Below are 22,473 nucleotides of genomic sequence, written 5' to 3'. Positions count from 1 at the left end.
TCACTCGCTCTGAAACCGGGATCGTCGGTTCGGATCTGTTTCCTGTGACGTACGAACTGAATTCTTATATATTATTCTTATACACTGCCAGTCACGGTAGCCGAGCGGTCTAAGGCACGTACTGTCTTCGTTCGCTCGGAAGCCGGGATCGTGGGTTCGGATCTGTTCCCTGTGAGGTGGGGACTGAATTCTTATATATTATTCTTATACACTGCCGGTCACGGTAGCCGATCGGTCTAAGGCATGCACTGTCTTCGCTCTGAAGCCGGGATCGTGGGTTCGGATCTGTTTCCTGTGAGGTACGAACTGAATTCTTATATATTATTCTTATACACTGCCAGTCACGGTAGCCGAGAGGCCTAAGGCATGCACTGTCTTCCCTCGCTCGGAAGCCGGGACCGTGGGTTCGGATCTGTTTCCTGTGAGGTACGAACTGAATTATTATATATTATTCTTATACACTGCCGGTGACAGTAGCCGAGCGGTCTAAGGCATGCACTGTCTTCACTCGCTTGGAAGTCGTGATCGTGGGTTCGAATCCCACACAAGGCATGGATGTTTGTTATGTGTATATGTATATTCTGTGTTTGTGTTGTCCTGTGTTTAGATAGCGGCCTTGAGACGGGCTGATCCCCCGTATAAGGAGTCATATCCACTGCGTACAGATTTTTTTTCCTTGGCCCTACAGCCCCAGTGGGCCTAGGCCTACCTCCATGAACTTCTCCGTTCACTTCGGTTTTTCTCGATCTTACACATGCGGTAGGACTCCTTGGGCGGGTGATCAGCTCGTATCAAGGCCTCTACCTGTACACAAACACAGAAAAACGCACACACACACAAACGAAACAACCATGCCCTGAGTGGGATTCGAACCCACGATCCCGGCTTCCAAGCGAGCGAAGACAGTGTACGCCTTAGACCGCTCGGCTACCGTGACCGGCCTGCGTACAGATTAAGAAACTGAAAAAGAGGCCAACGTCCACAAGGGCTGTTGAGCCATAGGTAGATAGGCATATTAAGGACGTGCTCGGTTCGAATCTTGGCCAGGATGGCAAGTATCCTTATTAAGGACTTTCTTTGTGTCATTCCATCTCTCCAGGAACATACCAAGAGCCACGACCGCTTCCTTTTGCATCCTTTCCATTCATAACTCGTTAATCATCCAAATAACTCAAGGCAGTTACTGATATTAAGTCGAGTTTAAATAAATACAAACAAATAAGACAAATACTGGGATGCCATGACCTCCCCCCCCCCGTACTTTCAAACGTAATTGGCGGTCCTGAATCACTGGAAATTCGTTCCGTGCTGGAACTTCAGTCTAATTCATTCAAAAGGTCAGACATCCTGAACTCTGACGTGAGTAATGAACCTAAGTTGTATTAATGGTCATTAAAATTAATAAGACACAGGGGCAGATGCTAGAATAATATTAGCATTTATCTTTGAAAAATGGGTAGGAAGACATGTGCTAGTAGTGGGCCCTTGTGGGGTTCCATAAAGTGGGAGAACTTCTTGAGTGGCTCGTCGACTATCCGCTTCTTGTGGAAGGCTTTGCTTCACTGGGATATCAGCTGACCACTTGTAGACATTAGTGGAGCCAATTTCCGAAACGCAATATACTTTAAATATATCCCAGAGCAGCGATTCTCAAATGCGACCACGTGCGATCAGCACAAATTTCTGTTGTAGTCACAGCTAATTTTACGACTACTACTAATCGTCATCATCATCCAACTCCAAATAATTCCAGGGAGACGCGTGTTTCTCGAGAGGCCACAAGCCGCTCAACCACTCAATCGTTTTCCAACATGGCCAACATTTTACAGAACCCAACATTTGATTATGCCGTTCACAGTGGCCACGATACCTAGGGCATAAACTGTCTCCGCCCGTTCGAACGCTGGGATCGTGGGTTCGAATCCCACTTGAGGTACTGATGTCTTTACGGGTTTATTCAGTGTTTTTGTTGTCTTGTGTATAGGTAGCGGCCTGGCGACGGGCTGATCCCCCGTCCGAGGAGTCATATCGACTGCATATAGGATTATGAAACTGAAAAGGCGGCCAGGGCCCTACAAAGGGCTGTAGAGCCATTGACGAATGAATGGCTGAAAAGTTGATTACTGTGTTCATAAGAGCTCAATACTGATCCATATCCTGAGCCCGCTGAATCCAGTCTATTCTATTCCACTCTGTTTCTCTAAGATCCATTTTAGTAGCGATCCTCCCACTATGTTGTCTCTTTCCTTGCTACATTCCCATCTAAAGGCCCTGTATGCTTTCCCTTTTCCCCATACGTGCTACATGTCCTTCCAAACTCATTCTCATTGATTTCATTATTCTAATTATGTCTAGTGAAGAGTATAAGTTGCGAAGAAATTTTTTCCATCCTCCTATTTTTTCACCCCACTTCACTCCAAACTACGTTTTTCCCTTAATGTCAGAAAACGAGTTTCACACCCATACAAAACTAAAGGCAAAATCATAATATGTTGACTAAGTTCTGCACGTTAATCGACTCATTTTAAGTGAGAGGTTTGTGTCTAAGGTGCACGGACAAATTCCTTCACGTTTATTTCTCGAAAAAAAAAAAAAGCACGGGGAAAATTTTTCAGATGAAAATCTTTGGTTAACTGTGGAAGAATGTCCAATGAGCATGTTCCCATTTTGTGGGTTGCTCTAAATCAATGTAATTACATTTCCTAGCCCTTTATTTCAAATTGTAAATTAATTATCTCATTCTCTGAATTTCCTTACGTGTAAAAATTTGTTTTGTTTAAATATATATGGTCAAATAACATGTTTCTAATTTTTAAATGAGACCAAGGGAAATCTTTCCCTGAGACCTACAGTCTCAGTGGTTCCGCGAATGACAGTTTGAAAACCGCTGCTGTTCACTGTATTGATCAGAAAATACAGTGATACTGGTTATACCATTAAGCTCCATTCGAACGCGAGGTATGTTGGTAGTTAGAGGGCCTGCTAAAGTAATTTGAAAGCTGCTAGAAATAAATACACTGAATAATTTTATCTTCACAAAGAAAACATTCACTCTCACTTATGTGGAGGGAATGGAACTGCGCAGTTTCCCATGTATTCCTCTTCCAGAGACAAAAACGATTAAAGAATTTTGAAGCAGAAGCATGTTTTTTCCCATTATGAATAATTCTGTCATTTTTATCCCCCCCCCCGTATCTGAATGAGTTAAACTGCACCATGGGAACAAAAACTTGTATCCTTAAGGCACGTCCACATTACTCGTGCTCGTGCTCGTACTCGCCAGGCTTGTACTCGTCGGGAGACTCATCTGGCTTTTACTTGTGCTCGTAAATCTTCGTCCACACTACTTCAGCTGCTCGCCAGGCTTCAGCGCGTGAGGATCCGTATATTTACTCGTAGTGTGTATAGGCTGTAGTCGTATTTTAATTTATTGGCCATAGTTATTAAATTAAAAATTTAGAATTTGCTTGTCTCGTGACTTGTCATATGGTCCACATTACTCGCGAGCATAACGAGTCACACGAGCACGAGCATGAGTAATGTGGGCGTGCCTTTACGTATTCAGTTGTTCAGATATACGAGTACATTGAGGCTATTTTAGAGCTTCCCGCAAATCGCTGAACCCTTCAGGCGGGTGATCCTGACGCGCCTCTTCTCCTGTCGGGCACCGGATATTCTAACTATAGGTTCGACAAGCCTATAGCCTCTTTTTTTTTTTTCCAATAACGTGCTATAAGCGCGATACGCAGGCTTGACGAAAGGCCAAGCGTATTCATGAGAGACAGACGCATCTTCTCGTCAGAGAGGATGTTACATAAGGACTTTGGCCGCAAGGATTCAGTTGAAAAAAAAAATATCTGGTCGTGAGTCGCATGGACCTTGAGGCTAAGATGAACTGATTAACGGTGAACCGCCAGTCGTAAAGTAACTGGAACTGGGAGGTCAGTGAGTGAGTAAAAGAGTGAGAGCCATAAGTCACTCCTCTTTAGACAGGGAGTGTCTGACCCCTCCTCTCGTCGAAGAGAAGGACCCATTTCAAAACACGTAGAATTCGGGAAAGAACAAGAATGTGGTCATGGGTCCCAAGGGGGCCCGAAACCTATAACGACTGTGCTGGCGAGGGTCAGCATAAATTTAGTGGACTGGGAAGCCAGAAGTAACTGTACTGGAGAAGGTCAGCAGCGATTTAACCGATGGATTGAGAATGGAGACATGGGTTAGGTGTAATACAGTCGTCAGCTGGTAACAAAATGAGCAGAAGAAGAAATTTCTGGAAACGGCGACCAAGCAACAGCTAGTGAAGACTAAGAAGGCTAAATGTGTGCTACAGTGAGAAGTAGAGTGCCTGAATTAGCGAGAGCGTTATAATTATGAGTTATAAGGAGAAGCATATTCATAAGAGACAAACCAATCCTCTCGTCAGAGAGGATGTTACATAAGGACTATTTTCACAAGAGTTGAATTGGAAAAATAAATCTCTGATCGTGAGTCTCAAGGGGCTTGACGCTAAGATGAATTGATTGACGGCAAACCGCCAGTTGTAAAGTGGCTTTGACTTTAACTTTGATCTATATTCCCCTGCCAAATTACAAATAAAACCTTCACGCATTACAGTACATGTTGAAATGGTCTCTGTTTTTGAAGAGAACGGTCTTTTGAGTTGTAAAGCTGTGTCCTCGGGGTTACTGGGTTTCTGGGGTTTTCTTTCTTCGTCCTGTTTTCTAAAGAACACAACGTTTCGGAGACAGAATCCAATCTCCGAAATGTTGTGCTTTAAAAAACAGGACGACTGATACTGTCCAGAAATATAATAGTCCGGAAATAGGGACTATCTCTATCGCTTGGGCCCAACTGAATAAGTTCCACCCGCAGAGACAGAATCCAGCCCCCGAAAAATTGTGCTTCAAATTAAAACTGGATGATGATAACATCCACAAACACAATAGTCCTGAAATAGGGACTATCTCTATCGATTGGGACCAAAGAAGTTGGTTCCACCTGAAGACGGAAACAGCATCGTCTCTGAAACGTTGTGGTTTATATAAAAACAAGACAATGAATAATGTCCAGAAACACAATAGTTATATTAATATATCAACGTCACAAACTTTTACATCTTGTTTAAGAAGATGTGTGCTCTTCATAAATTAAGAGTTAAAAAATATTAAAGCTGTCCCTGTAACAGGCCGTGGAGGTCCATAGGGTTATGAGACGTCGAGGCTCCACACATTTTCTCTAGACAGTCGGCTCATAAATGGCGGTGAGGTTGTCAGCCTTACGCGCCGGCCGCCCTTTACCCCCAGGAAGATTCCTGGTTCTCATTTCTGTTAGAGACTGAGTCAACGCTAGGTACATAGTGCGGCTGGCAGGCTTTAGTTAAACAAAAATTTTATACAAAGTGTAACTGGAAAGTGCTGACAAATTTTGGGCACTAGTTCCACATACCAAACATAGCTTGAGTCTGAAATTGTGAATGATGCTTCTACATATTCGTATGCTTGGAGAATTTTGAAGTAAACCCCTAGGATTACTGTGTAGAATATTCCTTGTATTCTCTGTGTGTAGTTGTTTTCTAGGAGCCCATGGTGGGCCCATGTGACTGTTACTCCTGATGTGAGGAGGGTTGCTGTGTTTAGTAGAGGGATTTGTAATGGGTTGAACGGTAAGATTCCAGTAGGGGGCCAAGTTGACCCTAGTTCAATAGTGGGTGACAGCCTCCAAAAAAAAAAAAAAAACCTATACGAATATGTGTCTGGAAAGATTTAATTAATGAGTGAGTTTTAGCTGAAGAAGTGCGCATATAATGAGAGCTCAAAATGCCCTCCGTGAGGTTCGATGCACGCCTCGACACGTCTCATCATGGACCGCCGCATCCCTACAAAGATGCCGGGGCAGTTGCGGATAGTCTGACAGGCATCCACAGTGCAATGTGGAGTGCCTCTTCGTTGTCAGTAGGAGCTGCGTACACAGGCGTGTTTAGGTGTTGCCACAGGCGAGAAGCCAGAGGATTCAAGTCAGGTGAGCTTGGAGGCCATGCAGTGGGTCGTCCTGTACCTATCCATCGGTCATGATAGTGAGAACATCTCGCACAGCACGACTAATAAGTCATGACAGCTTCCGGACACATGTTCATATTGGTTTTTTTATTATTATTTTGGTATGTGGAACTCGTGCCCATATTTTGTCGGCGTCTTTCAGTTACACTCTGTATATATTTTCGCCGTAAAGCAAATGGAAAAACTACCACATTATCATTTTTCCTGGATAGTCTCTTTCCAAAAACAGAGACACCATGTATGCGAACCAGAAGACGTAAGAAGATGATGGATGACCTTGGGGACAGAAGAGGATATTCTCATTTGAAGGAGAAATCTCTAGATCGCATTAAGTGGAGGAACTGTTTTGGGAGAGACTGTGGACCTGTCGTCTGACAGATTACTGATGAATGAATGAATATTCTGAAGGGTTCTGACGATGGTGCATAACACTCAGAATTGCTGGGTTTTCGGTCTTAGTACACCGTCTTCTTTTCTAGAAACTAGAAAACTTACGACGATTCGGATCTGTTCCCATCCTCACGTGAAGGGGGACACATGTACTCTGTTGAGTCCCTTAGAAAGAGCTAACCTCAATCACTGGACCAAACGAGCAGTGTCTTCCTCCCTTACCTGAGGACGGAAACAGATCCGAATCGTCGTAAGTTTTCTAGTTTCTAGAATACCGGACGGTGGACTAAGTCCGAAAACCCAGTAATTCTGAGTATTTTCGTCGTTGTTAGCTTATTTATTAAAATAGCCTTGTAACTGTTAATTACGTCTTTCGGTCATACATTTGTTCCTGCAATAAAGCAACATTAAGGTCAATTAACAATAAATAATTCTGAAGAATATATTTTTAAAAATTTGCGGAGGCTTAGAACATAGATTCTTCCACGTTTTAACAGTTTAGTGTCCATGTGTTTAATATTTTTATAGTCACGAGGTTGACTTTACGCTTATTACAGTAAGCTGGAGCTGGATTAAACATGTATAAACGTAAATGCATTCTTACGCCATCTCCATTCATAAAATACAACTTCTTAGTTGGTTAGAAAACACAGGAAGGATGTCAACAGATTATAACCTATATAATATATGAGAATGGACAAAGTCTGTTATCCTTGGTTTATAGAAAAACAGAAGCCGAATACACGCATGAACCCGATGCTTCATCACATACCGACTTCTTCAACAGTGAATTCTGTTTCAAGAATAGTTCTCATGTATGTTACACATTCTTCTAATGATTCACGAAATGAACATCAAAGTTCATGTCCATTGTAATCAACTAACAGTACCGAAGCCTATACACATTAGAAGGACTAAATAACCTTAATACAAAATAAAATATTTCTACTTACAAAAATGTACTATTTTTAATGCGTTCCATGTCTTCAAACCTAACTTGTCGTCCTAACGGCGACTGGGGATTTCGTTTGTTCATTTCACAAAACCAAATTAAATCACATTTCAACTGCACAATGATAATATTTGACACAACAAGAAACGTGTCACACGAACAGTAGCCCCGGCCAAACTATTCAGTCTCTAACAGTGTACTGCACTTCTCATATCACTTAAAGTTGGTGATGAAATAACCGATTATCTGGTAGACTACACGGTACCCGAGGATAAATTGGTATGATAATACCCACTGTAGGGCAATCCGCCCCACTGTGGGTGAAGGTTAGGTTTGAGAGAGTGGAAGTTACCATGCTCGGAGGTTAAAGGTTGCACATAATTAGATCTCAGTGTTTAACGGCATGAAAAGAGAAACATGTGCTCTGGAAATTGTGCTCGTAATGTTTAGTTAAACGCGGGTAGATACTTCATCATTACAACGCACAAAATGAGAGAGTTTCAGAGAATATTGTACAGACCGAGGAAGTAAAGAGAATAAGTGTTACATTATGCTTCAACTGCCCAGCAAAATGTGTTGATCCTTTGAAGCTCAGTGGTCAGTATACGCACCACCTGATTTAACACACTAAAACTCTGCATTTCGCCCACAGCGTGTACGAGTATCTCTATCTCGGAAACCTCGCGAAATCAGACATATGTACATATAAAGAATCTCCGGATGAAAGGTATCCAGGACAAAACCATTACATCACAGAAAGAATTTATTATACACATTTATGGGTTATACCACTGCAAAAGGAAAATATCAAAGTCTTTTCTGCTTATATAACTTTCTCAATAAATTTCAACGTGGGCTCCCTTGGTGATACGACAGGTATCCAGATAATCCAGCACGTTTGGCGTCCCTTATGTGTGCTTTCAGGTGTTGAATGCCGTTGACCTTAACCTGGTAGACAATGTTCTTCCCATAACCTCACAAAAAAAGGCCCACTGGGGTTAAATCTAGCGACCTAGGAGGCCAAGCAATTGGTTCATTTCTGCCAATCTATCTCCCAGCAATCACTCTGCCCCAGTGATTTCTAACATGGTGGCAGAAATGTGGCGACGCTTGCACGTAAGCCGGGTATTATGAAAAAAAAAAAAAAAACTTTCTGAGTTTTCCTTCCCGGTGACATAAACCGGATACGTGTATGACAATTAGTTTCCGAGACATACATTTATTATTTTGGATACCTTTCATTCGGACACCCGGTATTTGTGTACTTTTTTGCTTAGAATGACCGATAATATGACCTTTCCTCCTGCGAGATCCAGTATGGAATCGCTCAACGTTTCCGTGCAAACCTTTACCAAGTAATACTGTTCACCAAGCTCGGCCTATGTTCCTTTCGTTAGCTAAATTTAAGAAAAGAATTATGTTGTATCACTTTCTGCAATCTCCTCTCCGCATTCATTGTCAGAGACTCTGTTGCAACATGCAATCTCTGATAAGATTCAAGATTTTATTTCCTACTTCGTTCACTATTGTTGATTGCAGACTGAAAGATTCCCATTTGTCAGTCCGTGTCGTAGTAGAGATAATAGGAAGCAACACTTGCAGACATTCCGCTTGGGGGGACATGGCGTTTCGCGCAGTGGAACGCCTCGTGTGGTGTCGGATAAAACAGACTCCATCTTTAGTTTCTCAGAAAAACGCTTCCATGGAATTTACTTTGTTGGTTGGTTAGGAATACTCGGAAACTGTGATTTATTTTCAGGCGAGATTTGAGGTTTTCACGAAGGTGAACATTTATTTTATAATCTTCAGGGTTACGATACTATATTTTCCGGCAGGTGACGACCAACGTTTCGGGGGAACTATTCCCGTCAATCTTCAGGGTAGTGTGATGATGGAGGCAGTAGATTCTTCCGAAATACTAATAACTATCTACAAAATTAAGCACAATAGACCACTGTAGGTCGCGGTGCAAGGGCCGAGGAGTCCTACCCCTCATACATTCATCTACAAAATTTCTTCGTGTTATAGTACAGACAACCGTAATATAAATGTAGATAATTTATTAAAAGTTATTAAGTTTAACAGCTTATAAGTCCATCACTAAATGTTTCGACCAATGTGGTCGTCATCAGGTGTTAAAATTATTGGGCAAGGTAACTGCTGTCTTCTGTTGGTGCTTCTGTTGTTAATTCCTCCCGATGAGCATGCGCGTTTGGGTTGGTGGGTTGTGTTCTGTCCTCTTATGTGTTCTGCTGCGTTGTCTTTTTCTCGAATGCATTCGAGACTTTTAAACTTCGAAAGTGAATAACTTTTAATAAATTTTATAGAATATTGTGTTGCGCGTGAGACTGTAAAAAAATCAACACTAAGTGAAAAGTGCGATAGGATGCTACAATATGAATGATATCTATTCAGCCGACAAGAACTCGAAATCCTGGTTATGAACCCTTGACCTAATGCCTCATTTCTAGAAAAAAAAAGCTGTGTCTAGGAACAGGCCAGTGCATAGAGCTTATGCTAAAGTCCCGTTTTGTGCTACTATAGGCTACTTACTCATTACTTAAGCACAATAGACCACTGTAGGTCGCGGTGCAAAGGCCGAGGAGGCCAACCCCTCAAACATTCATACTCATTGTCATTACTGAGCTACTGTTGGAGTGATTGCCATATATTACACATTAACACGTCAACACATTTCTCGATAATATACTAGAGCGTTTTGTATGTGATAATTAACATCATTAACCCCAAAAAAGCCTAAAAAGCATACTTTAACGATGTGAGACAGAATTTTCGCATTAGCGTAGACATCTGTAGCATTAACACGCGTGATTGGCTTTCCGTTACAACGAAAACACGACATTCCCCACGTCGGAAACACGACCTTCACCTTTTTCTTCTTCCACTCAGTAAATCAAGGGGCACGCGGTAGCGTAGTTGGTTGAGGCACTATGCTACAAGCCGGAAGGTGGTGGGTTCGATTCCCGATGTCATTGGATTTTTCAATTTACCTAATCCTTCCAACAGCACTATGACCTTGGGATCGACTCAGCCTCTAAAACAAATGAGTACCAGGAATCATCCTGCGGGGTTAAGGGCGGCTGACGCGTAAAGCTGACAACCTTACCGTCATCTGTGGGCAGATTGTCTAGAGAAATTGAGGGAGCCTCGACATCTTACAAGCCTATGGGCCTCCAAGGCCTATTACAGGGATATCTTAACTTTTTATTATTCAGTAAATCGTCATTCGCCCATGCCTGAAAGTGTAACTCTGCCTTTTATTTTTTAAGTTTCCCCCCGCCCCAAATTTAATCTTTAAACAGGGATCAGGATGTCTCACCAAATATAGAGCCTAAGCTGTGGGCTGGACGACTGAGGAACTGGAGTTCGATTGCCGGAGGAGCTACGAAATTTCACTTCTCTCCAGCGTCCAGACCGGCTCTGGGACCCATCCAGCCCGGGGACAATATGCATATAGTGATGAGGTTAGGTGTGTGTGGAGCTGTACCTCCACTCCCCACATCTCAAAGGCCTAGTGTTTAATTATGTACAAGGAACAATTTAGTGTGTCTCTCTTAAAAATCAAAGCAGATCTATGAGGTCATTATACTGTGTGATCGCCTATTCGTATACGTGTCTGTCTGTATGAAGATTCAGGCAACAGGTTCCTCCGAAACGTCAGTAACGAGACTATGCAGTGTCAGAGCACAGGAAACCACAACATAGTATTTATTTTCAATCAACTGTGCTCACAATCCCAGTCATGAACCCCTGGCCTAATGGCCCATTTCTGCAAAACAGCAGAACCTAAACATGCAATTTGCTACCCTGGCAGTCACACGCTCAGAATGCATACTCGCTAATTCTGCAGATGTTGCTAAAGTACACACGCGGTTAGTCGCTGGCTTCCCACCGCGGAGGCCGGGTCCGAGCCCGGGTCTGGTCAAGTGAGATTTGTGGTGGACAAAGTGGCGCTGGGGCAGGTTTTTTCTCCGAATTCTTGCCAATCTTCATTCCACCAAATTCTCCATCATCATAATCACGGGGGAAGGTACAATAGGCCAATAAGTGGCCGTTGTGCCGAGTGGACCCAGCTGAGCTGGGCGAATTAAAAAAAAAAAAAATTTAAAGTTTTCTAAATGATCCCTAATTTTGTGTGTTTTTACAACTTTACAAACTATAGATTTCACATTTTACAACACCAATTAGGAAACATTTTAGAAAACTTTAACTATATTGACAAAAAAATGGATCCATTTTAAACTGCATATTCAACAAAAGNCTGAAGATGGGGGCGATACGTTCCTCCGAAACGTCGGTTAACACCACATATACACGGTGCCAAATCCCAGAAGACTGCTTTCTTCATAGTCACCGCCGTGAAAGCCTCAAATCTTAAAAAGCGTAATATGTTTGTGATTTTACGTGTATACGTCTGAAGATGACCAGCAAGACCCGAAACATGCAGTGCTGTTAATTTGATATAATAAACAGATTGACTTATTGATACATTCAATGCAAATCACTTATTATATAACGGCCAAAACATTACGCATTGCGCGGTGCTACAGAAACCTTGACTTCACAACATGATGCAAAACATAGAAATATATGTCTCATATCAGTCACACATTAACATGTTCACACGTTTTTCATTAACAAATCAGAGGACTTTGTATGTGTAAATTAACATAATTAAAAGTCCGCCAACCAGGAACACAGGAAAATTTCGGTCACCGCAGTTGAAGATATGAACATACGTAATGACTTTCTCTCTTCGACGAAAACTCCAGAATATATATCTCAGAAATATATTTAGTTCTATTATCGTTGGTTGAATCATCAACCGTCCACGTCACAAGGCCTAATTCTCTCTTACATTTTCTTTTTCGCCTATTTCCCTTTCTTAAATTGAAGCTGGGATACCATATGGCCTAGGCTACGGACAGAACGACCGAGGAATCAGAATTCGATTTCCGGCGGAAGTAAGACATTTCTCTTCACCTGTATCCATACAGGCTGTGGAAGATGATCACCTCCATCTCGTGCCAAGGTTAAGCGTGGGTGAAAGATGCACATATCCTTCGCACGTGTTTATAGCGGGATCCTTAATTAAGCGCAAGGACGACTTCAACATTTCCTTTCCTAAAAATGAGAGTATGTTTATTAAATCATCATATATCGAGGATGTATGTGTGTGTTCCTTTCGTCTTCTTCTTATGTGGCACTACAGCCCTTTGTTAGCCTTGGCCTCCTTGATAACAGCCTCCCAACTATCCCGGTATTGTGCCTTCTTCCACCAAACTGTCACTTTTAAAATTTGAGGTCTTGCAGTATCTGAACTAGCCACCTTAATTTTGGTCTTCCGTTCTCTCTACTGCCTTCTAGCTGGGAGAAGGTTAATTTCATGCAGAGCAAATATTCATCCATCCTTCTGACATGCCCTAGCCACTTCAGTCTGTTTAATTTTATTGACTGCAATATATTTGGTTCTTTGAATAATTTTAATAATTAATCATTATATTTTATTCCCCATACTCCATTTACATAGCTTGGGCCATAGATCTTCCTTAGAATTTTTCTTTAAAAAATTGTGTGTCCCTTTGTTTTCCCATATTCACTGCTGAACTGGTTTTCCACGATACTTTGTTTGGACCGGATGACATCAGGAGACATTCCAAAAACGTAATTTTTAATTTCCTACAACAGTTACTAAGAACACGATGGATACAGAAACTTTTGGACTTTGAGAACTATGAAACTCTCGTTGAGAAGTTCTCGTGTTTCTTGTGGAACCTGAAACATGCTGACTAATGGATGAGGTCAAAATTTACTTTACGATCTGATCGCAACAACGAATCAACAAAGTTAGGCACTGAAATTTGGTACTGACGTAGTCAGGTCAGTCGCAGTTTTCCTCAACCCAGTCCTAGCAAAAACCGAGGAAAATACTCAGAAGAATACACAACCATTTCCTTTGTCATCGTTTCTCTTCTCCGTGCGCAATCTATCACGTGGGCTGAGACGCGCACGGTCTTGTCCCGACAATGGGACTGCATATCACAATCCAATTCGGGTATGAATCCGAAGATGCACGCACGGAAGGAGGCCTTGAAAGAGGCTAATCTTCCTGAAAATAGAGGCAGCAGATTCTTAAGAAACGTTATTATAATAAACTATATGATTAATTAGTTAGTTGGGTAGTAAGTTAGTCAGTTAGTTAAGCATTTCTCTAGCACATTTTGGGGTCAGAGATATTACAGCGTATTTTCAACAGGCTCCCTTCCAAATATTCCGCTAAGTTCCAATGGCACAGCCTCGAGTAATGTTAATATATTCACGTGACGTGTGAAAAGAGGGGAACAAACCTGTCAAAGGTCGTCACTCAAACTTGTCTAGCTTCGATTACTGAACACTGCAAAATGGATGGAGTGCATTTGTTGGGAAGCCAAAAGAAAAGTAACCTTCTAACCATTCTCACATAAACACTGTCTGAGTAATGAAATACGGACACTAAAGAAGATATAAAATAGGCGCTAATAGCCTTTATATTTATTCTGTCAATAAATTATTTCTTCACCACAGGGTGGAACATAATAAAATAAACTGCATGTCATTCTAAACATATAATTATCTTTATATCGCTGTACTATGACATTGTAATATGTACATCCGTTGCTAGGAAACAGGTGGATAACACGTTCCCACGAAGAAAAATTCTTGGCTAACAATAGACAAAGGGCTTTCCATTGCTAGGCAACAAGCAGTAAACAAGTTTCGTCAACAACTGAGGCGATGTTTTCTTTGTGGGCCGGGCCGCGGCTATATAACGAGATTCCAAGAATAATCAAGTCAGTACTCGTGTGGAGGTGGGGTCGAATACCTCCACCGTGACCCTGCGAGTCGTAGGAGGCGACGAAATAGGAAGTCTTAAATCTCAAACAGTAAAATATGTTCGCGAGTCCCATGGGACTCGGACCCGAGAAAGACTGCGCTAGCAAGGACCAGCAGCATATACAAATGACAGACCTGCCTCCTCGTCAGAGAGGGTGCCCCACAAAAACAAGACCGTAACTGTCAAACAGTAATAAATTTATGGTCATGAGCTCCAGATAGGGCTCAACACCAAGACTTACTGACTGACTGACTGACTGTCAGTCGCAATGTGACTTTGACTTAACCAAGCCAGAGGCCAAGCATAGAACCATCCAAACGACTAGACTGCCGTTGTAGCGGAAGCTACTAGAAATAGGGCATAATCTGCTGTACTAAGCCTGGACTCGCAGAGGCTCTGTATATATTTTATATACATTTATTAACATATTTAACATGTAAAATGTAAATATCCTTTACATTACGACAAATGACTTACTATTGCAGACAATGACTCTGAAAATGACAGACCTGTCCTCTCGTCAGAGAGGGCGCTCCACAAAAATAAGACCGTAACTGTCAAACAAGAATAAATATCTGGTCATGAGCCTCAGATTGGGCTCGAAACCAAGTCTGACTGATTGACCGTCAGTCGCAATATGACTTTGACATTTTAGCCAAGTCAGTGACAAGAGTTCAGTTCTGAGTTTTCGGTGGAAGATAACTAGGAAAGTTCGTAGAAGACAAGAAGACTCCATGATGATTTGAAAAGATAGTTTCTGTGTTGAGAGCCGTTGCTAGGAGACGACTAATGGAAACAGAGAATCCTAATGTGCGTGCGACGGTGAACTGTAAATCGTGGAAAGCAACGATATTGCTGTATTTACATGTGATAAAGAGAGACTGTAGCGGTAGTGCCGATAAATCCAATCATCTGAACTAGAACCCGTCATTTTCGTCGCGTGTACCACCCAACATGTGACAATATAATAAAATTATACTTCTTCTAAAGAAATAATCTTACATTATAATATTAAAAATTATTTATGCTTGAAGACTAGAATTCATATTCCAGTATTTTGGGGTTATGACACCGAATTGTAGTCTGTTCAGTAGGTTACTATCGTTTCGGAGGAACACACTTCCTCCATCTTCATGGTTCATATCTGATTATATCATAATTTAGCAGACTGTAACATGAATATAGGTAGAAGGTAGAAGTAACACATTCTTCCGAAACGTCGTTGACTTTCAACGGACTACACGACGTTATATCCCAAAAGATAGAAATCTCCAAACTAAAAATATTGTTCGAAAATTTGATGTACACCGACCAGTATGAAATGAATTCGAAATGCTTTCTGCAGTTTAGGAGATCATGTGCGCTGACGGACAGGTAAGAGGGCGTGGCCTCCTTCACATATATTCATTTCATGTATCTTATGAAAACACAAGAAGTCAGTTACTTGTAGTGTTTCTTTCTAATGAACCCAGTGTTTGCAGTGTTCATTACCACAAAGTAGTGAGTTCTTAAGACCATCTAATGTACAGACCGACTCTGGGGCCCATTCAGCTTCCTATCCAATGGGTACCGGGGACTATTTCACCTGGGGGTAAAGCGGCAGGGTCGTGAAGCTGACCACTCACGTCTAACCAAAGTCGAGGTCAAGAATGGTGCAGCTATACCTCCACTCACCCATATGTATTCATGGCATAGTGCACATGGAAAACATTTTCTTTTTCACTGGCTCTACAGCCCTCTTGGGCCCTGGTCTCTGATTTTCAGCTTCATTATAATTTTACAGACGGTAGAACTTCTTGGACGAGTGATCAGCTTGTCGCCAGGCCTCTAACTAAACACAGGACAACACAGACCTATAATAAACACATACACATATAGAACATTCATGCCTTGTGTGGGAATCGAACCCACGATCCCGGCTTCCGAGCGAGCGAAAACAGTTCATGCCTTAGACCGCTCGGTTACAGTGACGACCGTGACCGGCAATGTATAAGAATAATTTATAAGAATTCAGTTCGTACCTCACAGGAAACAGATCCGAACCCACGATCCCGGCTTCCGAGCGAGCGAAGACAGTGCATGCCTCAGGCCTCTCGGCTACCGTGACCGGCACAAGGACAAATTTACCTTTACCTAACTGATGTGCTCCCATGTACACCTTTACATAATTGTTCAATTCACAATGTATCTATATAATCACTCAATGGTCACTTAAGTTGTTTAAACACCAAAATCAAGGCATACATAAAGACAAATAAATAATTTGTTCTCTCGCCAATAGGAGCAAGTTTTTATAATTGTGGTAAGATGCTTTCAAGATTAGCATACAAATACATTACACTAATCAATTTTTCTTTCTACTTAAAATTATATATTCTGTACATAATATTTATAAATACACCCTTCGTCCTTCATAAACAACATTCTTCACACATACACGCTACTGAGTATTCATGTAGGTACAATCCTATCCAAAAAAAAATATACACACATTTAATAAGTTAACAAGTACCGTGGATGATTTAAACATTCATTATTATTTAATTCTTGTTGCTCCCACTACAGCATAGAGCATCCGTGAAACTCTTCGTTTCACTTCAGTTTCTCTAATCTTATACACAGTCGGTAGGACTCCCTGAATGGGGGATTAGTCTGTCGAAAGACCGCAGAATAAACGCAAACAGTCATCCATGACTCATTTGGGATTCGAAGCTATGATCCCAGTGTTTGAGCGAAAGATGACATTTCGTGCCCTAAACCGCGCGGCCACTGTGATAGGCAAATTTAAATATACCATACGTACGGAAGAACTACAATTTCAACAACAGGGAGTTTCGTCATTATACTCTACACCTTCATGACGATTCTAATGGAAGATGACGTTCATGGACCACGGGCTTTGTTTCGTAAGAATGTATATGAACTTCTACAAATGACTACAAACATTTGGTTTAAAAAGAAAATAATTGACTGTAGAAGGCAGCAGGAGGGGCACACGGTAGCATAGATAGTTGAGGCACTATGCTACAAGCCGGAAAGTTACGGGTTCGGGTCCCGATGAGGTGGATTTTTTCAATTTACCTTATCTTTCCGGAAGGCTTGGGATCGACTCAGGCTCTAACAGAAATAAGTACCAGGAATCTTCCTGAGGGTAAAGGGCGGCCGATGCGTCTGACAACCTTACCGTCATCTGTGAGCCGATTGTCTAGAGAAAGTTTGGGAGCCTCGACGTCTCACAACCCTATGAGCCTCCACGGCTTGTTACAGGGATAGCTTTAGAAGAGAGCATGTTGAAGAGGGTGGTCTATGGTGCCAAAACTTATGTGGACTTAGAAATCACAGGGTAAAATAGATGCGAGTAGGCCAAAAAGAAAATTGTTTACAAATATGACCTACTCCTTAGCTGCTTTCCATATCTGGAAATAGTGCTTGGTATTCATTTGCTGCCTGTGCTAGTCTACTGTTGATAAATAGGGACACAGCCACTTTAATTGACGCTTGTAAGTAAGAAAGAAAGTAAGCGCAGAGGAAACTAAGTACATGTTGCTGTCTTGTCAACAGAATGAAGAGCAAAACCATGACAAACGAAATAAAAAACTAACAAAAGTTTTGAAAATATGGCACATTTAAAATATTTGGGAACGACCGTAACAAATCGAAACTACGTTCAGAAGGAAATTTGAAGGGGACTGAACTCGGATGATGCTTGCTACTTTTCAGTCCAGAACCTTTTCTCTTCTCGTATGCTGTCTAAAAACGTAAAAATTAGAATAGACGAAACTATAATATTGTCTGTGGTTCTGTATGGGTGTAAAACTTGGTCTCTGACATTAAGGGAGGAACATAGGTTGAGGGTGTTTGAGAACAGGGTGCTGAGGAGAATATTTGGACCGAAGAGAGATAAAGTGACAGGAGGTTGGAGAAAACTGCATAATGAGGAGCTTCGTAACTTGTACTCTTCTCCAAATATAATTAGAATAATCAAGTCAAGGAGGATGAGATGGTCAGGGGATGTAGCATGAATGGCGGATAAGAGGAATGTGCATAAGATATTGGTGGGAAAGCCAGATGGAAAGAGACCACTAGGAAGACCAAAACGTAGATGGGTGGATTAGACTGAAATTGATCTTAGAGAATTAGGATCTTCGTTGTCCCTTATAAACCTTCGGAACGGACCATATAGAAAACACATTGAGAACACCCCATCGTAGCAATTCTTTTATTGTTATAGAGGAGTGTTTGTATAGAAACGGCTGTTCTATTGTTACCTGTGTATTCGTTGCAGGCAGAATGTGTTTATCGACATCGTTGCCTAGCAATGGATATACAGTATCTCCATGTTACTTAAAATTTATGCACAAAACTCAATAAACGCATGAAAAGTGATATTTTCGTGTTATTGTATGAAGCGGCTTCAGTGCTCGCAGTAAATTAAGATGATCCATATGTCACAGAGCAGTGAGCGTTGGTTCCCCATGCCAGGTCACCCACTGGAAGGAGACCCTTAAGCAATTATGCGCCACGCATTTCAACGCAAGCATGCGCACTGTGGCCTGTCATGGCGAAATTATTTTATAAGTTCTGGCATCGGACTACATTATCAGTATGCCTATGCCTGTTAGGCGGTAATCGAGTAAATTAGTCAATCCAGTAGTTCTAAGATTTAGTTATAATAGAACAGTCCTAAAATAATGCATAAATTTACACGACTTCCCATGTCTGTCGGTCAGTGAAAATCGCACTTCTGCACAGTGAAAGCAGGACTTCATATGGCTTTATGCCCTCTGTATACCTACAGTAAGCTACAAAATGTTACTGTACGGTCAAGAAAAATTAGCGAAATATTTCGCCGGCTCGCTTACTCATGGAGCTGAGCCCTTCTTGAGAAGGTGCCAATTGTGCAGCTACTCAAGGACGCTGCAGCATTTTATGGAAACCGAAGGTTCATTACCGTACTCACAAGAGCCCTACAGCGATCCGTATCCTGAGACAGTTCAATCCAATCCATACAATCCCATCCGATCTCTCTGAGATCCATTTTAATATTGCCCACCCACCTACGCTTTGGTCTTCCCAGTGGTCTCTTTCCTTCTAGCTTTCCCACCAATAGCCTATATGCATTTCTCCTCTCCCCATTCGTGCTAAATGCCCTGCCCACCTCATCCTCCCTGACTTGATCATTCTAATTATATTTGGAGTAGAGTACAAGTTATGAAGCTCCTCATTATGCAGTTTTCTCCGACCTCCTGTCGCTTCATCTCTCTTCGGTCCCAATATTTCCCTCAGCACCCCGTTCTCACACACCTGGCTGCGGTTGCAGTTTCTTATAGCACCTATATTAAATAATTCTTACTGGTTTATAAAAACTGCTAAGTGGATGCAGCTGTAAAAGATAATGCTGTCCCTGTGCTTAACTAATTAAGCACTACGCCCTGAAAACGTATGAGAATTGGATGTATAGATCCACATTTTCTTGGCTTCGGCATTAGTTGGAGGTGAGTGGTCAGCTTCACGCCCCGGCCACTTTACCCCCCGTACCCACTGTATAGGAGTTCGGGTTGACCCCACAGCCTGTCTGGACGACATGGAGAAGTGAAAATTCTTGCCTCACCGGGACTCGAACTCCGACTCCTCCATCCCCCAGCCAATCGCTATACTGTCTGAGCTATCATAGCTGTACTTGAAACAATTATTCAGAATTTGGCGGTGCCCCCTTTGCGGTAGATCGCAACCTTGTGTGTAGCCGCGACCCACAGTCTGATAAAATATGGTTTAATCACTTAACTGTTTACAAAATGCCTTCCGTCTTCTGGACTATTTGCTACAGTGAAGAAATAAGATAAAAAATAAAAAATGCAAAAAAAAATTTCAGAATCACAATATAATTAAACGCAGGATTTGAGGTCCTGTCATGACTAAAGATTCCTGTTTGTGTCCTTCTGCATTATTACGCCATGTTACAGTCTAAATGAATATAATATTTCCGTCTTCAGGGTTGAGCCACAACATGAAATATTTAAACCATTTTAGAATATTGCAATAATAGGAATGTATGTTAGCGTAGCTCATGAAACTATTCATTACGTCAGTGCAACTTGGATCAAAGATCAAGTCTTCGAGCATTGATCACAATTATCGTAATGTGGAAAATAATGGGTCTGGTAGTAGAAAGAATGGCTTAACGCTGACTTAAAATTCGATCGTGCAAAAAATATATATATAAGGAATTCAGATATGATGTACGTTTATATAGAAGAATCTCGTACAAAAATAAAAAGGGCTTCGTACATGACTTCCAGAAGTTCTTATTTGCTTATTTATTCGTGATTAACGTCGCATTCAGTATTGGATTAGTGAATAATGAATCGAGTATCTATCACAGGGGCCGCGCGGCCTAAGCTATGAAATGTCTTCGCTCGTTTGAACGCTGGGATCGTGGGTTCGAATCCCACTCAAGACACTGATGTCTGTGTGTGTCCCTTCTATGTCTGTCTGTAGGTAGCGGCCTTGCGACGGGCTGATCCCCCGTTCAAGGAGTCTTACCGTCTGTGTATAGGATTAAGAAATCGAAAAAGCGGCCAAGGTCCCACAAAAGGACTGACTGCAGAGCCATAGCTAGAGAGAATAATGAACTGGAAGGATTCGGAAGGAAGCAGTTATGATTTCAATTGAGGCAGCCTACTGTACGCAGTTATGTAGTTGGTTGATGCACTATGCTCTAAGCCGGAAGGTCGTGGGTTCAATTCCCGATTAGGTCACTAAATTTCTCAATTTACCAGCCGCACTAAGGCCCTGGGTTAGCGGCCTCCGTAGTCTAGGGGTAACGTTCCCACCTCGTGACTCAAGGTCCACTGAGCCAAATTCAGGACATTTCCCGCCCAACAGTAGTCTCTAACACCTCTGGTAAATGGGGGAAGCATCGAGATACCGCTGAGCCAGTAGAGGGGGGACTGATGGCACGCACCAGTACCGGTAGGGAATAGAGACTGGTAGAATATCATAGGGGGACGCACAATGGACCAACAGTTGGTCTAAGTGCATGGGGAAACCCACCCTCTCCAATACAATACAATACAAGGCCCTGTATTCTACTTAGCCTCTAACAGAAATTAGTACCAGGAATCTTCCTGGGGTATGAAGGGCGGCCTGCGTGTAAGACTGACAAACTCACCGCCATCTGTTAGCCGATTGTCTAGAAATGTGAGAACCTCGACGTCTCACAACCCTATGGGCCTCCACGTTCTCTTACACAGTTAGTTTTACCTTTTCACATAACGTGTCGCTATTTGCCTCAGTAAGAATAGTCGGTCTCCGGGCTGATATTTGAATTCGTGACCTGTCGAATATGACTTCAGGAGTGTTACCTACTCGAACTCCATGTTCAGTCAGGAGAAGTTATTAGTCATTTCTCTTGATACTAATCTACAGTATACGCATCATAGGATAAGTGGTAAAGCTTTGTAAACGTATACGTCATCTGATTACGTATGTGGGTAGTACGTCATTCACACGTGCTACTAGTTTTCATGTCCTTGCATAGATGGCAGCTCTGTATTCGAAACTGCGCCAGTCTTGTAGTAAGCCTAAACAGATTTGACATTGTGCCCACGGCCGAATGCGAATGTGGTGATGGGCTGCAGACGGAGGAACATATCTTCTGGGACTGTAAACAGTACGATGACCAAAGTGCAAAATGAAGGACATTTTGTCTGAGAACTGCAAGAAAAGAATATCCAAAGTCAATTTGAGAGCTCTTAAAGATAGAAGAAAATATATTTCTGCAAGGCGTCAGTTACTTCATGAATAACATTCCTATATTTATATAAAATAGATATGTAAGAAAAGTGAAAGAAGTAATTGCACTGATTATGAACAGTAACTCTCAGATTTAAGTTAAGGTCTATATTAACAATCACGGGGTTACCGCTATTATAGAACAAGATGTTTGTATGAATCTGCTACAGAGGGCCGGATGGGCATTGACTAGGCCTTTTTGTATTTACAATTTTTTTCTCATACAATTAAAAAATGCCATCTAATGGATGGGGATGGACGAGTAATTTAATTCACTGCTACATCGACGAAAGGATATAATAAGATAAACGTATGAAAATAATGAGGGAAAGAAATATGGTGACATGAAGATGTAAAGGAAGTAATTCCCATTGGATTTAGTGGTG

At 41.8% G+C, this 22,473-nt stretch overlaps 1 protein-coding gene across 9 annotated transcripts in view; it reads right to left on the bottom strand.

Moving 5' to 3' along the window:
- Positions 1-22,473, bottom strand: part of LOC111866596 (sodium bicarbonate cotransporter 3) — a 239,096-nt gene that overhangs the window by 213,700 nt on the left and 2,923 nt on the right. For 3 of the 9 annotated variants that reach the window (XM_033752348.1, XM_033752347.1, XM_033752346.1), the window contains exon 1: positions 7,400-7,545. The exons of 1 other annotated variant lie outside the window; for it this stretch is intronic. In XM_033752348.1, coding sequence (XP_033608239.1) covers positions 7,400-7,482 — 83 coding nt within the window. In that variant the 5' untranslated portion in view covers positions 7,483-7,545. Of the gene's footprint in view, positions 1-7,399; positions 7,548-22,473 lie in introns of those variants that run through there. 5 more of the 9 variants (XR_004513233.1, XM_033752350.1, XM_023855707.2 and 2 more) reach the window with 3 other exon arrangements.

The sequence above is a fragment of the Cryptotermes secundus genome, unplaced genomic scaffold (genome assembly GCF_002891405.2).
Source record: "Cryptotermes secundus unplaced genomic scaffold, Csec_1.0 scaffold704, whole genome shotgun sequence".
NCBI lineage: Eukaryota > Metazoa > Arthropoda > Insecta > Blattodea > Kalotermitidae > Cryptotermes > Cryptotermes secundus.
This window is presented reverse-complemented; position numbering and strand designations above follow the sequence as displayed.